The 23949-nt window shown below is 48.9% G+C and overlaps 1 protein-coding gene across 1 annotated transcript in view; it reads left to right on the top strand.

Moving 5' to 3' along the window:
- Positions 1-762: 762 nt before the first annotated feature.
- The window catches only part of ADAM15 (ADAM metallopeptidase domain 15), a 99197-nt gene continuing 76010 nt past the window's right edge, over positions 763-23949 (top strand). The window contains exons 1-6 of the mRNA XM_048482863.1: positions 763-874; positions 2103-2163; positions 4499-5061; positions 15609-15712; positions 18407-18489; positions 21242-21320. Of these exons, the coding sequence (XP_048338820.1) occupies positions 763-874; positions 2103-2163; positions 4499-5061; positions 15609-15712; positions 18407-18489; positions 21242-21320 (1002 nt within the window). The remainder of the gene's footprint in view (positions 875-2102; positions 2164-4498; positions 5062-15608; positions 15713-18406; positions 18490-21241; positions 21321-23949) is intronic.

Below are 23949 nucleotides of genomic sequence, written 5' to 3'. Positions count from 1 at the left end.
TTTATCTATTTATTGTTTAGTTTTATATACCGCCCTATCCCCGAAGGGCTCTGGGTGGTGTACAACAAAGTTAAATCATAATTCAGCTAAATACAATCAAAACTAAACAATTAAATTCCAATATAAATAAATTACTAAATCCCCATTAAAACAGCGGTTAATACAAGGTTTGAAATCGAAATCGGGCGCCCAGCAGAATAGAGAGATAATGAACGATTATATATCCCTGTTTCACTTTCAAACGCCTCTTTTCTATTTTTATCTTTGTATCGCAAGAATTATTTGTTTAAAGTCAACATAGTAAGTATAGTTAGAGAAATGTTTCGCACGCTGCCTCAATTTAGAGGAAGAAGAAATACTTCATAGCTGAGAAAGTCACCTGATTTTGATTAATGTTAAGACATTTGTTTTGCGTATTTATTATTGTTCTGGGTGCTAATAATGAATTTTGAATTTGTAATTTTCATAATTTGGATTTTATTTGTTGAAATTTAATAAAAACGTATTTTAAAAGGATATTTTTTCATTGCTTTTCATTCAATATTTTTTCCATTGATCTGGAAAAAAAGGGAGCCGGCTTCAGTTATCTGCATTTATTTATCACTATTTTACCTGCATTAATCTTTTGTGATTATGAATTTTTTTCAAAATATTAATATTTTGAGCCAAGAGTCCCCCCTTGGCTCTCTTCACAATAATAGCATTCTTTGCCTCTACTGGAGGAGCAGTGGCGTAGTGCCAAGGGGAAAGGGGAAGCGCGTGATGCACTGGATGCGTGCCAGCATGGGGGCGTGGCAGGAGTGTTCCGGGGTGTGGCAGGGCACAGGCGCACGCGTGTCCCGGGCGCAGTTCGCCCTTGCTCCAGCCCTGCGGGGTAATAGGCCCCCTCAAAATGGCAGGCCGGTGACACCAAACCTATGGCACACATTTCAAAGGTCACATGCCATGCTGATTCGGGTGCCACGCCAGCGTTCCCCAGTACCCGGCAGCAATTATTCTTCCTGTTTGAGTTTGAATAGTTTTTGTAATCATTTTGTTACCCCGGTTAGAGGGAACAGGATAAGTTACCCAATTTAGATTTAGAGGATCAAAGAGACAGACAAAGAAAATGATTTCAAGAAGTTAGTAAGTTTATTAGAGAGGAACAGGTTGCAAGAGCACCCTGGGAGGAAAGACTCAACTTCGGCTTTGGGGACCGTCCCTTTTATAGAAAAGCATCACATGCTAAGTCATTAAATTCCTATACATCACAGAATTCTTGACACCTTGGAATAGCATACAAAACTTAAAATCCTCCAGTATAGACACATAATTTTGTCAGGCTAATGATTCTTTTGACATAAAGGAGGAGATGTTTTTCTTTTTAGGCTTTGCACTCTGAGAGGTATGTCCCATAGATTGATCGTTTCTTTATTACATGTTCATTCTATTACCTCGTTAAACTCAGGGTTAATTACAGGACAATCCTTAAACCAATTTTCCACTTTATTAAAAAAACAACTTTCTCCCAGTGCCTCTCTCTAACTTCCTTGGCACCATCTCTTCAGTGTCCCTTTCTTCACCCACTTTGATTAGGCAAGAAACGTAAAGTATTGACAGGAGGAAATGCACTGACAGAAAAAGTGTATTCCTAACTAATAATATGTGTCCCCTTTAACTTAGGTTTCCCTTTCTCCGACCTTTTGGTTCAGTCAGGAAGAGATTTACTGCTGAACGCTTTGGCACTGAGTGTACCCCTTAAAGGCCTCCTTTTACTGTTATGTGTTACTTAGGGCTTCTTTTTAGGCCATGTTTTACCCATGCCTTTAGAGTCTGCTGAATCAGCAGAAAGTGTAGACATCCATGTTCCCATCCATAGCTCTCGTAGCCATCATCCAGCCTCCAAGTTGAGAGCTGGAGGCCTTCCCACAATGAGCAACTCAAAATAGCTAGTATAACATAGGAATAAGCATATCATAAGTATTGAATATAAATGCCACTAAATTGAATATAAATTGAATGAATGAATAAATAAATAAATAAATAAATAAATATGACTAAATGTGATTAAATGCGATTATACTTTCAGTGCTAACAATTTGACGTTCAATGCATTGTGGAAGGCTTTCAAGGCCAGAATCCAGTGGCCATTGTGGGCTTCCTGGGCGGCGTGGTCACGGCCTGGTAGCGTTGACACCTAAACTAACGTTTCACCTGCCTCTGTGGCTGGCATCTTCAAAGGCACGTCACGGTGAGATGCGCTTCTCTACATGGCACACACTTTCTTTATATAATACATACACCATGCATGATGGGACTGTATTTTTAAAAAATAAATATCTAAAGCATTTTTTTTCTTTTTTGGGGGGGAATGACACGCCAGCAGAGTCAAGTTAGCCATTCTCTGAATTTTTGACATGCCGAGCCCATCACTGTCATAGGCCGATGTGATTGGATTGTATTTTTAAAACACAAATAAATATAGAAAGCACTGTTTGTCCCTTGTTTTGGGTGTGTGTGTGTGTGTGAGACACAGCAGCAGAGTCAAATTAGGCATTTTCTGGATTTTTGACACGCCGAGCCCAAAAGGTTGGCCTCCACTGACATAGGCCCCGTGTGATAGAATTGGAAGAGTCCCCAATCGGAATGCATTTTTTTAAAAATAAAGAAATATGTAAAGCACTGTTTCTCTCGTGTGCGGGGAAGGGGGTGACACCCCAGCCAAGACGTTAGCCATTCTCTGATTTTTTGATGCGCCGAACCTAAAAGGTTGGCCCTCACTGTCATAGGCCCACGTGATTGGACTGTATTTTAAATAAATATAAAATAAATACACATATATATATTTGTTTTAAATTGTAGTCTTAATGTCTTTCCAGCAATTAGTAAATTACATATTTTTTTTACATACCCCCTAACGCTGTGGGGCGTATGTAACCCCCATGCTCAGAATGGGTTGACCCAGAAAGGGGTGGAGACTCAAAGCAGCAGAAGGCTGCAGAGCTCATGTAGCTTGGAGGAGACGAGGCTACCAGACTCGGACCTTGGTTTGTATAAGCCCTGAACACCTTGTTTAAGGGTTTTTTAATGTTTGTAATGGGTGAGAGTTCTCCTGGAAACCTTCATCATGTTGAATCCTGTTCATCAAGCCCTTGGAGTCTTCAGGAGCCAACCCACTTGCAAAGAAGAATTGGACTTGGCAGTATCAGTAGACTGTAAATGTAAGGACTTGAAAATGCAACCTGAACAGGACCTTGAAGTGTGATGTTAAATGTTGATGTTATATGTTAAGAAAGTAAACCATTTGGTTTTTAACATTTGTTGTTGCAAACTCATTCCAAGTTCTGCCCCGCAGAACCCCCAGACAGAGGTTACACGTACTCCCCCTGTGGGGGTACGTGTACCTCAGATTGGTAACCTCTGCTTGAAATCATTTTTGGCCTTCCTTTTCTCGTTCCCCTCTGCTGTCACAATTACCATCTCCATGGGGTTTTGGTACTGCCACCCGTCTGGGATGTTTAATGACGGTTTTAAAATGTTTTAAAGATGGCTGCTCGCCATCCGAAGATTTCTGTGCAATTTGTATTTTTATCATTCAGAAACGTTTAGTTTTTTAATGGTATCGTTTACGTTGTTTTAATATGCTATTGTACACCGCCGAGTTGGGTGATATATCACGGCCTGGTAGCGTTGACACCTAAACTAACGTTTCACCTGCCTCTGTGGCTGCCATCTTCAAAGGCATGTCACGGCGAGATGCGTTTCTCTACATGGCACACACTTTCTTTATATAATACATACACCACACATGATGGGACTGTATTTTTAAAAAATAAATATCTAAAGCACTGTTTCTTTTGCGGGGGGGGGGGGGTGTGTGACACGCCAGCAGAGTCCAGTTAGCCATTCTCTGAATTTTTCTGTGCAATTTGTATTTTGATCATTCAGAAATGTATAGTTTTTTTAATGGTATTGTCTACGTTGTTTTAATATGCTATTGTACACTGCCGAGTTGGGCCTGAACAAACAAACAAACAAACAAACAAACAAACAAACAAACAAACAAACAAACAAACAAACAAACAAACAAACTGCTGATTGTCTCTTGTTTGGGGAGACAAACTCTCTGATGACAGAGAGTCATCAGCAGAGTCAAGTTAGGCATTTTCCAAATTTTTGACACGCCGAGCCCAAAAGGTTGGCCATCCCTGTCGCAAGCTCATGCCAACTGGCCCACTGGCTCCCCCCCCCCATTTTTTTTGGCCATCATGGTCATAGGCCCATGAGATTGGAATGCATTTTTTTTAAAATAAAGAAGTAAATAAGGAAAGCACTGTCTGTCTCTTGTTTTGGGGGGGTGTGTGTGTGACGCACCAGCAGAGTCGAAGTTAGGCATTTCCCAAATGTGTTCGACAAGCCAAGCCCCCAAACTTGGCCATCCCTGCCATACACCCCTGCCAAGTGCCCCCCCCCTCCCGCCCCAATTCTGGCTTCTCCCCCTCCCACATTTTTGGCCCAGCCCCAGTGCCACGCCTGGCCTCTCCCCCCTCCCCAGATCCGCAGGAAAACCCCGCCGCCCCCCACCCACTTCGGAAGTGACTCCGCTTTGGCCGCCCTGCCGCGATCCTGCAGCCGAGCGGGGCGGCGCCTTCCCCGGCCGGGCCCGGCTCCCCGGGGGCGGCTTCTGCGCGCGGCCGGCCCTTGGCACGGCTCCCGGGGCGGCGGCTGGCTCAGCTGGCCGAGGCGGCGGGGCAGGAAGTTCCCGTTCCCGGCCGCGCTGCGATGGGCGGCGAGGCGGGCCGGGCGTGGGGCCGCCCCCTGGCCGGGGCTCGGGGGAGGGATTTAGCCGGGCTCGGGAGTCGTCGCCAAGGGCCGGCCGGGCGAGCAGGACGCGGCGGCCCCCTCTCCGGAGCCGGCGGCGCGCCAGGGCGCTGCGCCTTTACGCACCGCCCGCCGGTGGGGAGACGATGCGGCGGCTGCTTGGGGGGCTGGCGGCGGCGGCGCTGCTGCTGGCTTGCTGCGGCTGCGGCCACCCCCTCGGGAGCCAGGAGCGCGGGAGGGTCCGCAGAGCCCCCGCCGCGGGTGAGTTTCCGCGCCGCCGGGACACGCGAGTCTGCGTTCACACGTTACTCCGGGGGCAGGCGTCCCCAGATCGCCTCGGGAAGGGACGCGTGGCTTTCTCGGCTTTGGATGCCGTCGGCTCCACGACGGCCCTGTCAGGTAGGTTAGGCCGGCCCAAGGTCACCCCGGGGAGTTGGCGACAACAAGGGTCTGGATTCGGACTCGGATCGGCCGGGCGCCGTTGCTGTGACCACTGCACCGCGGCGTCTTGCTGGACGGAGTGGACCGGGCGTTCCCAAGGTGACGGGAAAGTTGATCCCGGCGCCGTGCAACGGGAGGAGGCATTAGCTCTGGAGTGGATGATGTCAAAGGAGATGGAGGTGCCACAGAGCATGTGCAGAGTGCGTCTTTTTCTGACGTTGAATAACAGCAGGGAGTGTCCGCTTAACTGTTTGGGGAGGGTTTCTGTCTGCAGGGTGTGCAAGCAAATATCGGCCGATGGGAACGCCGCCTTCTGCCCTTATATTTAGCCCTGAACTTCTTATGGCCAGTCAGAACCCCAAAACGTTTGCTGGGAGATCATCATCATCAACATCAGTGGTGTAGTGGTTAAGAGCAGGTGCACTCTAATCTGGAGAACTGGGTTTGGTTCCCCGCTCTGCCACTTGAGCTGTGGAGGTTTATCTGGGGAACCAGATTACCTTGTACACTCCCACACAATCCAGCTGGGTGACTTTGGGCTAGTCCCAGTTCTTCGGCGCTCTCTCAGCCCCACCCACCTCACAGGGTGTTTGTTGTTGGGGAGGGGCGATTGTAAGAGAAAGAGAAAGATTGTAAGGGAAAGGAGATTGAGTCTCCTACCGGAGAGAAAGGGGGGGGGTGTATAAATCCAAACTCTTCTTCTTCATCATCATCATCAAACTTAAATGCCGCTCTCCCCCAAAGGGCTCAGATCAGTTTCCTTGAATTCAACAGGCTGGCCCGGAAAGGAATTGCGGCTTTTGGCGTTGGCCCGATTCATGACATGACGCCTGGATGCTGCAAAAAAAATGTTTGCAAAACACATCTGTTCCTCCGGTCAGCTGGCGTGAGCTACTGCCGTTTAGGATCGAGGCCAAAACGCCCCAAAACGTCCATTCGGGCAGGGCGAGGGTTAACTCTCCAGCACCCTGCTGCGAACGTCTCCCGCCCCTTGAGATTCAGTTCAACAGGGGGAGATGTCACCCTGGATCTTGCATTGGGGAGGGGCTGTGGCTCAGTGGTAAATCATTTGGTTGGCATTCGGAAGGTCGCAGGATCTATCCCTTGCGTCTCCAGTTAAAAGGGTCCGGTGGGAGGCCATGCCCTAAGACATTTGATCTGAGCCCTTTGGGGGAGAGCGGCTTATACGTTTGATGATGATGATGAAGAAGAAGAGTTTGGATTTATACCCCCCCCCCCTTTCTCTCCTGTCGGAGACTCAAAGGGGCTTACAATCTCCTTTCCCTTTCCCTTACAATCTTTCTCTTTCTCTTACAATTGCCCCCCCCCCCCCCACAACAAACACCCTGTGAGGTGGGTGGGCTGAGAGAGCTCCGAAGACCTGGGACTAGCCCAAGGTCACCCAGCTGGATTGTGTGGGAGTGTACAAGGTAACCTGGTTCCCCAGATAAGCCTCCACTACCGTCTCCCATCAGGAGAGCAGCAGTGGCGTAAGAGGTTAAGAGCTCGTGTATCTAATCTGGAGGAACAGGGTTTGATTCCCCGCTCTGCCGCCTGAGCTGTGGAGGCTTATCTGGGGAATTCAGATTAGCCTGTGCACTCCCATACACGCCAGCTGGGTGACCTTGGGCTAGTCACAGCTTCTCGGAGCTCTCTCAGCCCCACCTGCCTCACAGGGTGTTTGTTGTAAGGGGGGAAGGGCAAGGAGATTGTAAGCCCCTTTGAGTCTCCTGCAGGAGAGAAAGGGGGGGTATAAATCCAAACTCCTCCTCCTCCTCCTCCTCCTCCTACCAGCATCATGCTGACAGGGGATGATGGGAACTGTAGTCCATAACATCTGGAGGGCTGCGAGTTTGACACCTGTGGCCTAAGAGATGGGAGAACGGCTGGCCAGAGTCGACAATATTGGCTGATTGTTGGACTGATAAACTGGTTCAGTGTAAAGCAGCCAAGACATTTATTTATTTCATCAGTTTGATATCCCGCCCCATTCCCCGAATGTGAAGCAGGCTGTTATAAATCCAGATCTATCGCTGCATAATATGGGGAAGAGTCCCATTTCCCTCTTTTGCAGGGTCTCAAGCATTTGGGTTCTCTCCCCAGCTCTAGAGAAGAATGGGAGAAGGACGAGAGAGCTGGAATGTTTGGAGAAGGAGAACTCGAACCCGGGGTGCTGGGCTGCAGACCTCTGCTCTGGCAGCACGAGAAAGAGGGATGTCGCACATTTAAAAGTGCTGCACGAGATGTCAAGCCAGCGTGGTGTAGTGGTGAAGAGTATGTGGGTTCTAATCCGGAGAACCGGGTTTGATTCCGCACTCCTCCACCCGAGTGGCAGAGGCTCATCCGGTGAACCAGATGGGTTTCTGCACTCCTCCATTCCTGCTGGATGATCTTGGGCTAGTCACAGAACTCTCCCAGCCCCACCTACCTCACAAGGGTCTGTTGTGGGGAGAGGAAGGGAAAGGAGTTTGTAAGCCACCTTGAGTCTCCTTACAGGACAGAAAGGTGGGATATAAATCCAAACTCTTCTTCTTTTTAAAGTGTCACACTTTAAAAGTGGGTGTTTGGAATATGTTGCCACAGGAGGTGGTGATGGCCACTAACCTGGATAGCTTTAAAAGGGGCTTGGACAGATTTATGGAGGAGAAGTCGATCTATGGCTACCAATCTTGATCCTCCTTGATCTGAGATTGCAAATGCCTTAGCAGACCAGGTGCTCAGGAGCAGCAGCAGCCGCAGAAGGCCATTGCTTTCACATCCCGCACGTGGGCTCCCAAAGGCTCCTGGTGGGCCACTGCGAGTAGCAGAGTGCTGGACTAGATGGACTCTGGTCTGATCCAGCAGGCTAGTTCTTATGTTATGTATGTGTGGCTATGACCCAAATGATTTTTGCACAACATCTTACAGGTCAGTTCTGGGTGGGTGGCCAGCCATGTTCTCATCTGCGGAGGTGAAAAAAAACAGGAGCTCAGGGGCGTACCTACGGCTTTAAAAGATTGATTTCCGCACCGGCTTTTGTGCACCTGAGCTTATTGCCTCAGGTTTGCAAATATGTTTGCTAGTATGGTTGGGTGAAACTTGACTTGGAGGGCCCAGGCTAGCCGGATCTTGTAAAATCTCCGAAGCTAAGCAAATGGCAAAACGTGTCTGAGTGCTTCTCGTCTTGAAAGCCCTACGGGGTTGCCTGGAGTCGGCGGAGACTCGGCGTCGCTTTCCATGACTGCAAACGTTGTCAGCCTTTAAGATGCCCCCGAGCTCCTTTTTAATTAATTGGCGAGTAGCCATTAGATGCCCTTTTCTGCTGTACGCTTGGGTTGGCGTCTGTAAAATGGGTTCTCTCTTGAGCTCTGGGAAAAGAATTCGGTGGTGTCTCGGGACAAGAGAAAACCGTGGGGCACATCCAAGGCGCCCCCAGGTCGATGATAGAGATAGAGCCGCCTGGCGTCCCCCACAGGACAATGGAAACAGACCCGTTTCCCATGACACCAAAGTGTCAGGGGAAAGCCTGGTTATCTACTAAGGGTGTGAAGCCAAAAAGCAACAGAATGTCCCAGAACGGCAGTGGTAACATATAGCAGTCAGGTTACATATATCTTGTACCAATTGCATTGACCCAGTTCCACCTTGGGAACTCCAATCTCGATCCACCAATTCTGTTGCAGGAAAAGAGATTCTACCTAAACATTAGAAAGAACTTCTTGACTGTCAGGGCTGTTCGACAGTGGAATGCACTGCCTCGGAGAGTGGTGGAGTCTCCTTCTTTGGAGGTTTTGTAAGAGAGGCTGGGTGGCCATCTGTCGGGAGTGCTTTGATTGTGTGTTCCTGCATGGCAGGGGGTTGGACTTGATGGCCCTTGGGGGTCTCTTCCGACTCTATTATACTATATAAGTTGGCCCTGTGTGAACATCACACGTCTTTTGGAGACGGCAGGAAGGTGACATCATTGTCTGCAACCCCCCCTTCAAGAGTTTCTAAACTTGGATCATTTCCTCGGTAAGGGTGCCTTCAAAGCATCTGTGCTTTGAAAAGGCCTTTCGGTTTTACACAGGAAAGGACCTTGCGGATTCAGGATACCAAACGCACCTGCTCACCTACGCCAGCAAACCGTTGTGCGTAAAGCTGCCCTGGGCTGTCTGCAAAGCCCTTGCCGTTGAAGCCACTACGGGGTGTAGTGGTTAAGAGCAGGTGCACTCTAACCTGGAGAGCCGGGTTCGATTCCCCACTCTGCCACTTTTGAGCTGTGGAGGCTTATCTGGGGAACCTTGGGCTAGTCCCAGTTCTTCGGAGCTCTCTCAGCCCCACCCACCTCACAGGGTGTTTGTTGTGGGGGGGGGAAGGGAAAGGAGATTGTAAACCCCTTCGAGTCTCTTTACAGGAGAGAAAGGGGGGGCAGTGGTGGGATCCAAAAATTTTAGTAACAGGTTCCCATGGTGGTGGGATTCAAACCGTGGCGTAGCGCCAATGGGGCTGGGCGTGGCACGACGGGGGCGTGGCCGGGCATTCCGGGACGGGGCATTAATAATTTCTCTGTTACTGTAAAAAACTCTTACTGGAAAAAAAGTTCCTAATTTCCAGCTGGTATCTTTCTGTCCATAATTTAAACTCATTCTAGCAAGTCCTATCGTCTACTGCCAACAGAAACAACGACTTCTCCTCTAATTGACTGCCTGTCAAATACTTAACACTTTCAAATACTTAATTTTGTTTCTAGAAATCAAAAGAAGGAGACTTTCCTTAAACAAGGGACTTTACCATATTTCTAAAACATGTTTTTAAAACAGCCCAACAGGGAGAATTATCCCGTTTTCTACCTTCGCTAACCAGCCACATAGGAAACAACAGGACTTTATGCTTTTTGGACCTAATGGGATTTCTAACGGAAAAGCAGACCCAATTAGTAACCCCCTCTCGGCACACACAAATAATTAGTAACCCACTCTCGGGAACTGGTGAGAACCTGCTGGATCCCACCTCGGGGTGGTGGTGGTGGTGTATAAATCCAAACTCTTCTTCTTCTTTTGCACATCGGTTCAATCGCGGCTCGCACGGGCCCCGTCCGACTCTTTTGCAGAAAGCCACAAATGAGGAAGCCTTTTCTTGGTTGCCTGAAAAAGCATTGTGGGCGCGGTGGAGTGTGCTTCCGTCTGTGTGCTGATGCTGTAGAAAAAACCCTTACGGGGTCATGATGTTCTCGGCCAGGTCCTGAAGACCACAGGTCTTCTTCCAGGGCTGGTCTCCCAGTAAGCGGTGCTCTGAGGTAGACTGCTTCGGAGCATGGAGGTTCCGTGCCATCGTTGTATTCACAGATGGTTGCGACATTGAGCAAATTGGCCTGGAAGAAGTTTTATACCCAGCTTTTCTCTTCCTTTAAGGAGTCATAAAGCGACTCACAATTGCTTTCCCCTCCCTGCGGTAGACATTTAGTGAGGTAGGTGGGGCTGAGAAAGTTTGAACAGAGATGTGATTAGTCCAAGGTTATTTGAGGTAACTGAGATCCTCACCCCAATAATAATTAAATCCAGAATAGAGCGTGTGCCGAAGAGGAGGAGTAGGAATTTGGAGTCTCCTGTAAGGAGACTCAAGGTGACCTACAAGCTCCTTTCCCTTCCTCTCCCCACAACAGACACCTTGTGAGGCAGGTGGGGCTGAGAGAGTTCAGAGAGAACTGTGACTTGCCCAAGTTCACCCAGCAGGAATGTAGGAGTGCAGCAGATAAACCTCTGCCACTCAGGTGGAGGAGTGGGGAATCAAACCCGGTTCTCCGGATTAGAATCCACTTGCTCTTAACCACCACACCATTTCCCCACTTCTTGCCTCACTAGAAAAGCCAAAATGAGTGGAATCATCCAAGAATATGGCTGAATTGAACCAAAGGCCCTTCTAGTGCATCATCTTGTCTCCCACAATAGCTGGCCAGATGCTTCTTGGAAGAGGAAGAGGAGGAGGAGTTTGGATTTATATCCCCCCTTTCTCTCCTGCAGGAGACTCAAAAGGGCTGACAATCTCCTTGCCCTTCCCCCCCTTCACAACAGACACCCTGTGAGGTAGGTGGGGCTGAGAGAGCTCCGAGAAGCTGTGACTAGCCCAAGGTCACCCAGCTGGCGTGTGTGGGAGTGTACAGGCTAATCTGAACTCCCCAGATAAGCCTCCACAGCTCAGGCGGCAGAGCGGGGAATCAAACCCGGTTCCTCCAGATTAGATGCACCAGCTCTTAACCTCCTGCGCCACTGCTGCTCCTCTTGAGGCAGCAGGACCCCCTCCACATTGTCCCAGATCTGGTACTCAGAGAGGTACACATCCTCTGAACATGGAGGCTTACTTTCCCTCTGTTAGCTATTGAGTGCCAATGTGGTGTCGTAGTTAAGAGCAGGTGCACTCTAATCTGAGGACCCGGGTTTGATTCCCCGCTCTGCCACTTGAGCTGTGGAGGCTTATCTGGGGAACCAGATTAGCTTGTGTGCTCCAACACACCAACTGGGTAACCTTGGGCTAGTCACAGTTCTTTGGAGCTCTCTCAGCCCCACCCACCTCACAGGATGTTTGTTGGGGGGGGGGCGTGGAAGGGAAAGGAGAGTGTAAGCCCCTTTGAGTCTCCTTACAAGAGAGAAAGGGGGGTATAAATCCAAGCTTTCCTTGTGGCAGCGAGTTCCAAGGGCTAATTCAGCATACAAGTACAAAATGCACAATGGGACATTTTTGTCTCCTTTGTGCACAGATGGGGAATTGTCAGTGTTTGCCCTGCATGGATCCCTGATAGAGAAACACGGCCACAAGCCCATGGCCCCTTCAGATCAGGAGAAAATACGAATTAGGCGAATTAGCGTCCATCCAAGAATGGCATGTAAAAATAGTCAGGTTTCCCCAAATGGCAAAATTAAGAAAAATTATTAATGTGAAAATGTCATCCGAGTTTAAGGACGAATGGACGCAGGTAAAAGCTTAAGCCCCAGGGATTGAATTTGGGACTTTCTGTATGGTAAAGAAAGTCTATTCCACTGAGATTTAGCCCCTTCCATTTCTCTTAGGGAAAGAGTATTGCTTTGATGCCCAGCATTTGAATTTCTTGAGGGTATTTGGTTGGCCACTATGGGAAACCATGGCCCCTTCCGCACGGGCAGAATAATGCACTTTCAATCCACTTTCACAACTGTCTGCAAGCGGGTTTTGCTCTTCCGCACAGTAAAACCCAGCTGCAAAGTGCGTTGAAAGTGGATTGAAAATGCATTATTCTGCATGTGCAGAAGCGGCCCTTGTGTCTTCGGATCTAGCCAGTCCTGGAACCCTGGAGAACTGCTTCCAGTCTGAGTAAGCAATACTGACGACGACATCTGCAGGTCTCTAACATTCCAGAAGAAGGGTTAATGCAAAGACAACGAAAGGGATTTGCACCTGGAGCGAATATAAGAGGATTAGAGCAAACCTGGGTTCCTCCCAGCTTCCCTGTTGAAATGACAGAAAGAGCGATTCAGGTATCCGTTAATCTCCTTCTCCGAATCAGGCCGGCTTCCTGCTTGCATTTTATTTTGGCTCCAGAAACGCCTGTTGGTCTGCTTTTAAAATATTTAGAAGTCTGCTTTTCTTTCAAATGTCGGTGCGCAAAGGGAGGTACATTTTCAGCGCTTTGTTTTAAAACGTGTCTGAAAGCAGTTCCGGACTCCTTTGAAGATGGGAGGCCGGCTGTCTGTCTCTATGCACTTGGGTTGGTGATGGCACAGATGCTAGCCAGTTGGCACCCGGTATTATAGTCTGCTGTTGCTGCAGACATGCAGAGCGGTACATCTTTTCCTGCAGAGAGAGGTATGTTTGGACTGAATGCAGCGGTGGATGCTTGCACATTTCCCCTTTATTTTATTTTTTATTTTATTATTGGGTTTTGTATATCACCCTACCCCTGAAGGGCTCTGGGCGGTGCACAATAGAACTTTACAACACGTACAACAAAAACCCATTCAATTAAAACACAGCGGTCAATACAATAAAGTGGTGTCCAACAATAAAACCCATATTAAAGCCCTCCCAAAGAGGGGGGAAGAAAGATATGTCCCATAGATGGTAAAGGGACCCCAAACACAGGAGAATAAAGGGGGCACTATCAGCGGCTGGACACTCCAAACGCCCTTCCTATGTCTGCTCTTGGGCCCCTTCCGCACATGCAGAGTAATGCCCTTTCAGTCCACTTTCACAATTGTTTGCAAGTGGATTTTGCTATTCTGCACAGTAAAATCATAAGAACATAAGAACGAGCCTGCTGGATCAGACCAGAGTCCATCTAGTCCAGCACTCTGCTACTCGCAGTGGCCCACCAGGTGCCTTTGGAGCTCACGTGCAGGAGGTGAAAGCAAGGGCCTTCTGCTGCTGCTGCTCCCAAGCACCTGGTCTGCTAAGGCCTTTGCAATCTCAGATCAAGGAGGATCAAGATTGGTAGCCATAGATCAACTTCTCCTCCATAAATCTGTCCAAGCCCCTTTTAAAGCTATCCAGGTCAGTGGCCATCACCACCTCCTGTGGCAGCAATTCCAAACACCAATCACACGTTGCATGAAGAAGTGTTTCCTTTTATCAGTCCTAATTCTTCCCCCCAGCATTTTCAATGCATGCCCCCTGGTTTTAGTATTGTGAGAAAGAGAGAAAAATTTCTCTCTGTCAACATTTTCTACCCCGTGCATAATTTTATAGACTTCAATCATATCCTCCCTCAGATGTCTCCTCTCCAAACTAGAGTCCCAAACGCTGCAGCCTCTCCTCATAAGGAAGGTGCTCCAATCCCTCAATCATCCTCGTTGCCCTTCTCTGCACTTTTTCTATCTCTTCGATATCCTTTTTGAGATGTGATGACCAGAACTGAACACAGTACTTCAAGTGCAGTCGCACCACTGCTTTATATAAGGGCATGACAATCCTCAACTTGAAAGGACATTGAAATCCAACTTGAAAGGACATTGAAAATGGATTATTCTGCATGTGCGTAAGGGGCCGTAGAAAGGTCTTCCTAACCCCCACATCTTACTTCGGGGACCCATCCGCACGGTTTCCTCCATCTGAGGTAGTACTTGTCAGTTCAGAGACCACACAGTTCAGGAAACCACTCAGTGGAACAGTGGAACTTGGGAGCTAGAAGCATCTTGTTAAAATGCACAAATTCTTGGTCTGAGTCGTGCCACAGTGGCAAATTCAACACTGGCGTGGAAACCCAATAACAGACAAAATACCAAACATTTTAGCCCTTGAGGGGTTAGTGAGATGGGTTTAGAAGCTTGCTTTTTCATCCAAAAAAGATGGAACGCCTCAGGAATTGGAATGGTGTTCCAGTGCCAAATTCCACATGTGCAAAACGGAAAGAAAGACAGCCCACAGTGACGTAGTAATCCCCAAATTGCCGGCCTTTCAGATGGGGAATGCCACCTTGAGTCTTTGGAGATATGGCGGGATATAAATGCAAGAAATAAAACAAATACATTGGGTGTGGTGGGCTTTCCAGGCTGTGTGGCCGTGGTCTGGTAGATCTTGTTCCCGTCGTTTGGCCTGCATCTGTGGTGGGTATCTTCAGAGGCGTATCACAGAGTGAAGTGTGTTACACAGATGCAGGTGAAACGTTAGGATCAAGATCTACCAGACCATGGCCGCACAGCCCGGAAAACTGTGTTCAGTTCTGGTCGCCACATCTCAAAAAGGATATCGAAGAAATAGAAAAAGTGCAGAGAAGGGCAATGAAGATGATTGAGGGACTGGAGCACCTTCCTTATGAGGAGAGGCTGCAGCGATTGGGACTCTTTAGTTTGGGGAGGAGACGTTTCAGGGGGGATATGATTGAATTCTATAAAATTATGCATGGGGTAGAAAATGTGGACAGAGAGAAATTTTTCTCTTTTTCTCACAATACTAGAACCAGGGGGAATCCATTGAAAATGCTGTGGGGGAGGATTAGGACTAATAAACTTCTTCACGCAACGTGTGATTGGTGTTTGGAATATGCTACCACAGGAGGTGGTGATGGCCACTGACCTGGATAGCTTTAAAAGGGGCTTGGACAGATTTATGGAGGAGAAGTCGATCCATGGCTACCAATCTTGATCCTCTTTGATCTGAGATTGCAAATGCCTTAGCAGACCAGGTGCTCGGGAGCAGCAGCAGCAGCAGCAGAAGGCCATTGCTTTCACCTCCTGCAGGTGAGCTCCCAAAGGCACCTGGTGGGCCACTGCGAGTAGCAGAGAGCTGGACTAGGTAGACTCTGGTCTGATCCAGCTGGCTTGTTCTTATGTTCTTATGTTCTTAAAACCCACAACAACCAGTTGAATCCTGCCGTGAAAGCCTTCGACCATACAAAAGAAATAAAGCTGACACCTTTTTTTACTTGTGTTTGGTTGCAGAAGGCAAAGTCTGGCAGCCGTGGGGTGAGCTGTCCTGCCACTGGCCCGTTGTGCCGAAGGTCCTACTGGGCAACCGGACCCTGAGATTGGAGGAAGCGGCTCTGGTAAGATGCTTTGTCTGTATTTCCATCAGAACTGTCGTTTGTCTGCCGTTGATTCTGCTGGTTTTTCCTCTAATGATTCTTAGGTGGATCTGTAGCTGAGCGGTTGAGCACTTGCTTTGCGTTCGGCAGGTCCTCGGTTCAGCTCTCTCTATTCTGCATTGGTCAGACCTCCCCTGGAATATTGTGTCCAGTTCTGGGCACTGCAATTCAAGAGGGATATTGGCAAGCTGGAACGGGTCCAGAGGAGGGCGACCAAAATGGTCAGAGGTCTGGAATCCACGCCCTACGAGGAGGAGAGACTTAAGGAGCTGGGGAGGTTTAATCTGGAGAAACGGAGGTTAAGGGGGGACATGATAGCCATGTTTCAATATCTGAAGGGTTGTTGATGAGGGAGCAAGCTTATTTTCTGCTTCTCCAGAGACGAGGACCAGGAGTCATGGGTTCAAGCTGAAGGAAAAGAGGTTCCCCTAAACCAGTGATGGCGAACCTTTTCGTGACCGAGTGCCCAAACTGCAACCCAAAACCCACTTATTTATCGCAAAGTGCCAACACGACAATTTAACCCGAATACTGAGGCTTCAGTTTAGAAAAAACGGTTGACTCCGAGGCATGTGTTACTCGGGAGTAAGCTTGGTGGTAGTTGGCTTTGCTTTGAAGCAACCATGCAACTCTTCCACGACCCTAGGAGGGTTTACATTCCAGGAAGCCAAGCACCATTGCCAGCTAAACCGCTTTACTTCCCAGAGTAAAGGATCGCCAGCTTTAGTTTCTTTGCATGAAAATCAGTGGGGTTTAACAGCGCTTAACAGGGTTACCTACACTGCTTCCCCAAAACTAGGTCTTAGGTTTAATGCTAATAATCGAGCCCAGCGGCCCAGGCCAGCCTAGATGTGTGTGTGTGTGTGGGGGGCAACTCTGTTTGTGTGTGCCCACAGAGAGGGCTCTGAGTGCCACCTCTGGCACCCGTGCCATAGGTTCGCCATCACTGCCCTACGAGGAGAAACTTAGGAGAGACTGGGTGTGTTTAGTTTGGTGAAGAGAAGGTTAAGAGGTGACATGACAGCCATGTTTAGATATCTGAAGGGATGCCATGTCAAAGAGGGAGCAAGCTTATTTTCCGCTTCTCCAAAATCCGCTTGCAAACAACTGTGAAGTTGGATTGAAAGTGTATTGTTCTGCACGCGCGGAAGGGGCCTTAGTTATTTTGGTGGGTACATTTTTCCATTGCCCTTTTTCTGGTTGGTCTTTTCAGCAACGTAGCAAGGTAGACGTGGCCTTCGGTCACCCGGTAAATTTCACGGCAGGCGGAGATTTGAACCGGGGTCTTGCCGGTTCTAGCCCAACACTCTAACCGCTGTGCCGTACTGACTGGTTGGTCTTGAGGGGTATGAGAACATAAGAACATAAGCAAGAGCCTGCTGGATCAGATCAGAGTCCATCTAGTCCAGCACTCTGCTACTCGCAGTGGCCCACCAGGTGCCTTTGGGAGCTGACATGCAGGAGGTGAAAGCAATGGCCTTCTGCTGCTGCTGCTCCCGAGCACCTGGTCTGCTCAGGCCTTTGCAATCTCAGATCAAGGAGGAAACTGGGAGGTGGCTTCATTTGCTGGCCGATCGGCCTCTTTCTTTCTTTCTTTCTTTCTTTCTTTCTTTCTTTCTTTCTTTCTTTCTTTCTTTCTTTCTTTCTTTCTTTCTTTCTTTCTTTCTTTCTTTCTTTCTTTCTTTCTTTCTTTCTTTCTTTCTTTCTTTCTTTCTTTCTTTCTTTCTTTCTTTCTTTCTTTCTTTCTTTCTTTCTTTCTTTCTTTCTTTCTTTCTTTCTTTCTTTCTTTCTTTCTTTCTTTCTTTCATTCATTCATTCATTCATTCATATACCGCCCTCCCCCGGAGGGCTCAGGCCGGTGAACATGAATATACGAATAGAGCACAAAATAAAATCAATAAATCTCAAATATCAAATGCTGCTAGAACACGGCCATACAGCCCGGAAACCACACAGCACCCAAGTGATTCCGGCCGTGAAAGCCTTCGACAATACAAATCTCAAATAATTAAATAAATCATAATAAAATGCTTCTCCGTTGCTGGCAAAGTCTTCTCTCCGGGATGGGAACTGGTTTTTTGTTTGCCGCCGCGTGGATCAGTAAGTCAAGAGCCGGGGAGGCATTAATATTTTAAAGCAACAGAACCCGCAGGGGGGGAAAATGCCCCTGTGATGCTTGGAAATGGGAGCCCCGCAGCTGCTCCGGCGCAACCTCGAGACGAGCCAGTTGGAATGAGCTCATCTCCTCTGGTCCCCCTGCCTTCGCCCGCTGCGTGCCCGACCCACGGATGTAGGGAGTCTCCCAGGCATTTCCTTCTATTACTGTTGGGCAGGAAACGCCGGGTGGGGTGGAGGGGTGGGGGGTGGGGAGGAGCAGACACCTCCGTGCGACTGCTTTGCCCCCACGGGGTCGATGAGCTAATCCGGGAGAGGTTTTTCCTGCCAGCAAGGGGGCGAAGAAGCCCGGCCCTGCCCTCGACGTGACCTTTCCGCGCAGCATGTTTTGGGCGCAACCGGACGGTGTTGTGGGGGTCCCCTCCCAAGCCGGGGTGATCTTTTTGGGACCGCCAACTCTCGAACCCTGTTAAGGAACGGAAATCCCTGTGATGATTTTGCATGCTCTCCCTGGCTGATTCCCTTGTCTCTCATTGGCAGGGGCAGAATGGATTCCCGGCTCGGTTGCGGATCGCTCTGGAGGCAGAAGGGGATCGTTTCCTGGTGGATTTGGAGCGGAATCGGTGAGTGGGAAATAGCTTGCTCGAAAGGCTCGCTGGAAGACCGTTGCTGCGTCTGACCAAACGTTTGTCTCCTCTGACATCCTGTTTTGGCTGCGTGCCTCTGGGAAGCCAGAAAGCAGCTGCCATCCCTTCTTTGTTATCCCTCGTGAACTGGTATTTAGGGTAGACTGCCTATGAACGGGGAGGTTCCATGAGGCATCGTGGGTGGTAGTCGCATAGAAAGAAACAGCCTGGATTGGAGACCGGGTCCTACTTGCCCAACGTTCTGGTTCTAATGGGGGCCCAGCCACTGGGAAACAGGATGTTGGGGGAGATTGCCTCCCCAAACCGTAGGTAGGTAGGTAGGTAGGTAGGTAGGTAGGTAGGTAGGTAGGTAGGTAGGTAGGTATTTTTTCAGATTTATATCCCGCCCTATCCCCAGGGCGGGTTACAACACTGAACTTTAAAACAACCAAGTAAACTTTAAAAACAACGTACAACAAATAATTAAAACCAGTAGATAGAAATACTGGGTGCCAACATTAGTAAATTAAAATTCGATGATAAGAAATAAGCCTCGCCTCCCCCTCCGGTGGCCGAAGAGATGCTCAATGGCATTCACTCCGGCTGGCTAGTTGGGAAAGGCCTGGCGGAACAGCCACGTCTTACTGGCCCTGTGGAATTGCCACAACTTCCGCCAGGCCCTGACATCACTTGGCAACTTGTTCCACCAGGCCGGAGCCAGGACTGTAAAAGTATTCAGAGGGATAATGGAGCTTCCTTGTTAAGAGAAGTTTACCTCTGCACACCAGAGGTGCTGGGGGGGGGGGGTGTCCTGCCTCAGGGGCCTGTTTCCCAGGGGCTGGGCCCCCATTAGAACTAGAGCGCTGGGAACGTAAGAACATAAGAACAAGCCAGCTGGATCAGACCAGAGTCCCTCTAGTCCAGCTCTCTGCTACTCGCAGTGGCCCACCAGGTGCCTTTGGGAGCTCACCTGCAGGATGTGAAAGCAATGGCCTGCTGCTGCTGCTTCTGCTGCTCCCGAGCACCTGGTCTGTCAAGGGAAAAGAGAGACCACTGGTCCAATCCAGTGTGTTTCTTTCTATGCAGCTATGAGCTGCCACCACCCTTGATGCCTCTTGGAACCTCCATGGTCATAGGCATTCTACCTGAAGTACCGGTTGCAGAGGGGAAATGGAGGAAGAGGGTTTTTAGAATGAATGATAGAGATAGAATGATAAGATCTTTGTTGGCGGTGTTGATTAGACGCACCAGGAATTTGTCTCCGGTGCATATGCTCTCAGTGTACATAAAAGAAAATGCATTTGTCAAGAATCATAAGGTACAGCACTTAATGATTGTCATATAGGTCTAGTAAGCAATCAGGAAACAATCAATAGTAATAAAAACATAGAATGTAAAATCATAAAATAAAATGAAATGTCGATGGCCTTTTGATCCAAACTACTTTTAAGAAGAAGAAGAAGAAGAGTTTGGATTTTTATCCCCCCTTTCTCTCCTGCAGGAGACTCAAAGGGGCTTACAATCTCCTTGCCCTTCCCCCCTCACAACAAACACCCTGTGAGGTGGGTGGGGCTGAGAGAGCTCCGAGAAGCTGTGACCTCAGCTCCAAGGGATCACTCCAGCCTGGCGTGTGTGGGAGTGTAGCAGGCTAATCTATGAATTCCCTCAGGGAAGCCTCTCCACCGGGCGAAGCTTCAGAGGCGGCAGAGCTGGGAATCAAACCCGGTTCCTCCAGATTAGATACACGAGCTCTTAACCTCCTACGCCACTGCTGCTCCTAAGGTATTTGATTAGGAGTGATTAGTTTCCCTCCTGGCTTCCGTGCTCAGCCTGATAAAGTTAAAATTGCCCAGAAAACAGCAATATGTGTAGCAATATGCCCTCACAACACCCTTGCGAGGTAGGTTAGGTTGAGAGAGACTGGCCCAGAGTCACGCCTCAAGTTTTCATCGCAGGACGGGGTTTCAGTCTGGAGCCCCCCTGATCTAATTCCATATCAAGCTTTTGGGTCGCGTACCAGAGTTTTGTGAAGATGTGTGAATGACTCTTTATCTTTGACTATAATTAGGAACTTTATTCCCATCTTCCAACCCGTACAGTAGGACGCTGAGACCAGCGATTTGCTTGCTTTGTGTTAGTAGACTAACCCAATCTCGTCAGATCTGGGAAGCTAAGCAGGGTTGGCCCGGGTCAGTCCTAGGATGGGAGACCACCAAGGACTTACGCAGAGCAAAGTTGTGGCAAACCACTTCTGTAAATTTCTTGCCATGAAGAAGAAGGAGAAGGTGACTGTGGATTTATATTCCCCCCCCCCCATAAGGAGACTCAAAGGGGCTTAAAATCTCCTTTCCCTCCCCCCCCCCCCACATCAAACACCCTGTGTGGTAGGTGAGGCTGAGAGAGCTCCAAAGAACTGAGACTAGCCATAGGTCGCCCAGCTGGCCTGGGTTGGAGTGCGCAAGCTAGTCTGGTTCATTGGATGAGCCTCCACAGCTCAAGCGGCAGAGCGGGGAATCAAACCCGGTTCTCCAGATGAGAGTGCACCTGCTTTTAACCACTGCCCTATGCTGGCTCTTACGAGGACGACCTTACGCAGTTGACATGAGGTGGCTGCAACTTGACGGCCCCGTCCACCACCTGCCTCATAGTGAAACTAAGAATACCTGCCTGTTTTAATGATCGACCCTTCGTCCACGTAACTTTCCAAGTGGAAACGCCACCTGGGCTGATTTGTGTCTTCCTGTGGCAGGGAACTCCTGATGGGTACTAAGGGACTGACGTATTACCTTCCCAATGGAACCAAGGCGATTCATCAAACCCGCCCAGAGGTAAGCGTTTGTATTTCTGGCTGTTCCAGGTGTTTACACTCAAGGATCTTAGCTAGAAAGTCTGTCTGTCTGTCTGTCTGTCTGTCTGTCTGTCTGTCTGTCTGTCTGTCTGTCTGTCTGTCTGTCTGTCTCCTACCCACCCACAAAGGACTCAGGGCAGGTTCCAAACGGCATAAAACCTAAAATAATTACACAAAAATACATTTATATTCTGCTCTACCCCAGCCAAAGGCCGGGCTCAGGGAGTCTTACACTTAGTCAACATATAACATATACAAGGTCCGTTTTGAAGGCCCTGCGGAAACTCTGTACGTCCCGCAGGGCCCTGATCTCACCCAGGAGCCTGTTCTACCAAGTAGGCAGTCCTAAATTAAACTTGACTTCAGCTGCCTGCTAAAGATAGAAAGTGAAGGGGCGGGGTGGACCTCCGCGGGAAGGTTGTTCCATAATTATGGGGCTACCACTGAAAAGCCCGTTCTCATGTACCCACAAAATGAGCTTCTTTGACAGGGCGGTTAGGATGGCCTCCCTCTGTGATCTTAATTGCTGAGTAGAAACATATGAGAGAAAATGGCGTGGGATCGTTGGCTTAACCGTATTGTGAATATCTGGTGAAAATATATTTGAAACCCTTTAGAACACAGGTGTCAAATTCGCGGCCCTCTAGATGTTATGGACTACAGTTCCTATCATCCCCTGCCAGCATGATGCTGGCAGGGGATGATGGGAACTGTAGTCCATAACATCTGGAGGGCCAGAAGTTATGACACCTATTCTTTAGGGCATAGGTGTCAAACTCGCAGCCCTCCAGATGTTCATGAACTTCAATTCCCATCAGTCCCTCCCAACATGAGCATTGGCTATACTGGCAAGGGCCGATGGGAATTGTAGTTCATGAACATCTGGAGGGGCGCGAGTTTGACACCTGTGCTTTTAGGGACTGGCCCCGTCTTTTTCCAAATGTCTCTCCCCACTTTGAAAGATTTTAAGCCCTGAAACAGTTTCACCGTCTGTTCTGTTAGCGTAAGGTGCCGGGGATCAATCGACTGTTGTCTTTGACGCTTTGTTTATGGAGGCTAAGCGGGGGTCAGTCCTAGTTATTATTTGGACGGAAGATGACCAAGGAAGCCCCAGGTTGCTCTACAGAGGAAGGCAAGAGCAAACCATCTCTGGTTCTGGGCGGGTTTTCCGGGCTGCGTGGCCGCGGTCTGGTGGATCTTGTTCCTAACGTTTCGCCTGCAGCTGAGGCTGGCATCTTCCTAGGTGGAAGGAAGGAAGTCTGTTACACGTTAGGAACAAGATCCACCAGACCACGGCCACGCAGCCCGGAAAACCCACCAGAACCCATTGAATCCGGCCTTCGACAATACATCAAACCATCTCTGTTTTTGTCCCTTGCCTTGAAAAGCTGACGGGGTCGCCGTAAGTACTTGGGAAACCCCACCCCCCAAGGAAGTCTAGGGTTGCTAAACCACGGTAGGCCACAAATCTCCTGAAACGTTTGGAAAACGGGTTCAGTCCCCCTGTATTTACACCCCACCTTTCTCTCCTGTAAAGAGTCTCAAAGTGGCTTGCAAACTCCTTTCCCTTCCCCTGCCCGCAACGGACCTCTTCCCATCTTGTGAGCAGTGGTGGGATTCCGCCGGTTCGCACCACTTCGGCAGAACCGGTTGTTAAACTGGTGCTTGTAAAAAACCAGTTGTTAAATTATTTGAATCCCACCGCTGCTTGTGAGGCAGGTGGGGCTGGGAGAGTTCACTGTGAAAGCCAGTGTGGCGTAGTGGTTAAGAGCAGGTGGATTCCAATCTGGAGAACCGGGTTTGATTCCCCGCTCTTCCACCTGAGTGGCAGAGGCTTATCTGGTGAACCGGATGTGTTTCTGCAGTCCTACATTCCTGCTGGGTGACCTTGGGCTAGTCACAGTTCTCTCAGAACTCTCTCAGCCCCATCTACCTCACAGGGTGTCTGTTGTGGGGAGACGAAGGGAAAGGAGCTTGTAAGCCCCCTTGAGTCTCCTTACAGGAGAGAATGGCGGTGTATAAATCCAAAGTCTTCTTCTTTTATGTCCTCACTCATGCCCTCAAAATGATTCATGGCTAACATTTTTTGAGCCTATTGTCGAAGTGATGCTTCAGTACTTCAGGTGCCTTGCGTTGCCGTCGTATAATCAACGTATCAAATCCTACAACCCCGCAAAAATTTTAAAAACTCACAGAAATGCTCAAAATGCTCAAAAAAACAGATGGAAGGAGGGCGGAGCCTAAGCGAAGAAAACGGCGCCGAGGAAGACGTGCGGGGAACATCTTAAATTGATCGCACAGCCGTGAAGCCGTTTTGAAAACGTTTTCAGCCTCAAGGACTGTTTTTAAAGGAGATTCAGTGAAATCTTTTTGAGGCTGGAAATAAAACGTTTTCAGGACCCAAAGGGGGAATAAAACAACACACAACTCCATGGAGGACACGTTTTATCTTCTGCCTCACAACTTTTTAAAAGGTTTGGGCGGGAAGGACCTAACGAACCAACCTCTGTTTGTCTCTTCCTTTGAAAACCCTGTGAGGTCGCTGTGATTCTTCCGCAGCGGCGTTTTCAACCGCCCAACCGCTTTGAGCTGCGGGTTGCCCACGCAGG

The sequence above is a fragment of the Sphaerodactylus townsendi genome, unplaced genomic scaffold (assembly GCF_021028975.2).
Source record: "Sphaerodactylus townsendi isolate TG3544 unplaced genomic scaffold, MPM_Stown_v2.3 scaffold_24, whole genome shotgun sequence".
Lineage (NCBI taxonomy): Eukaryota > Metazoa > Chordata > Lepidosauria > Squamata > Sphaerodactylidae > Sphaerodactylus > Sphaerodactylus townsendi.
Note: the sequence above shows the minus strand (reverse complement) of the source record. Positions and strands in the feature narration are given on the sequence as shown.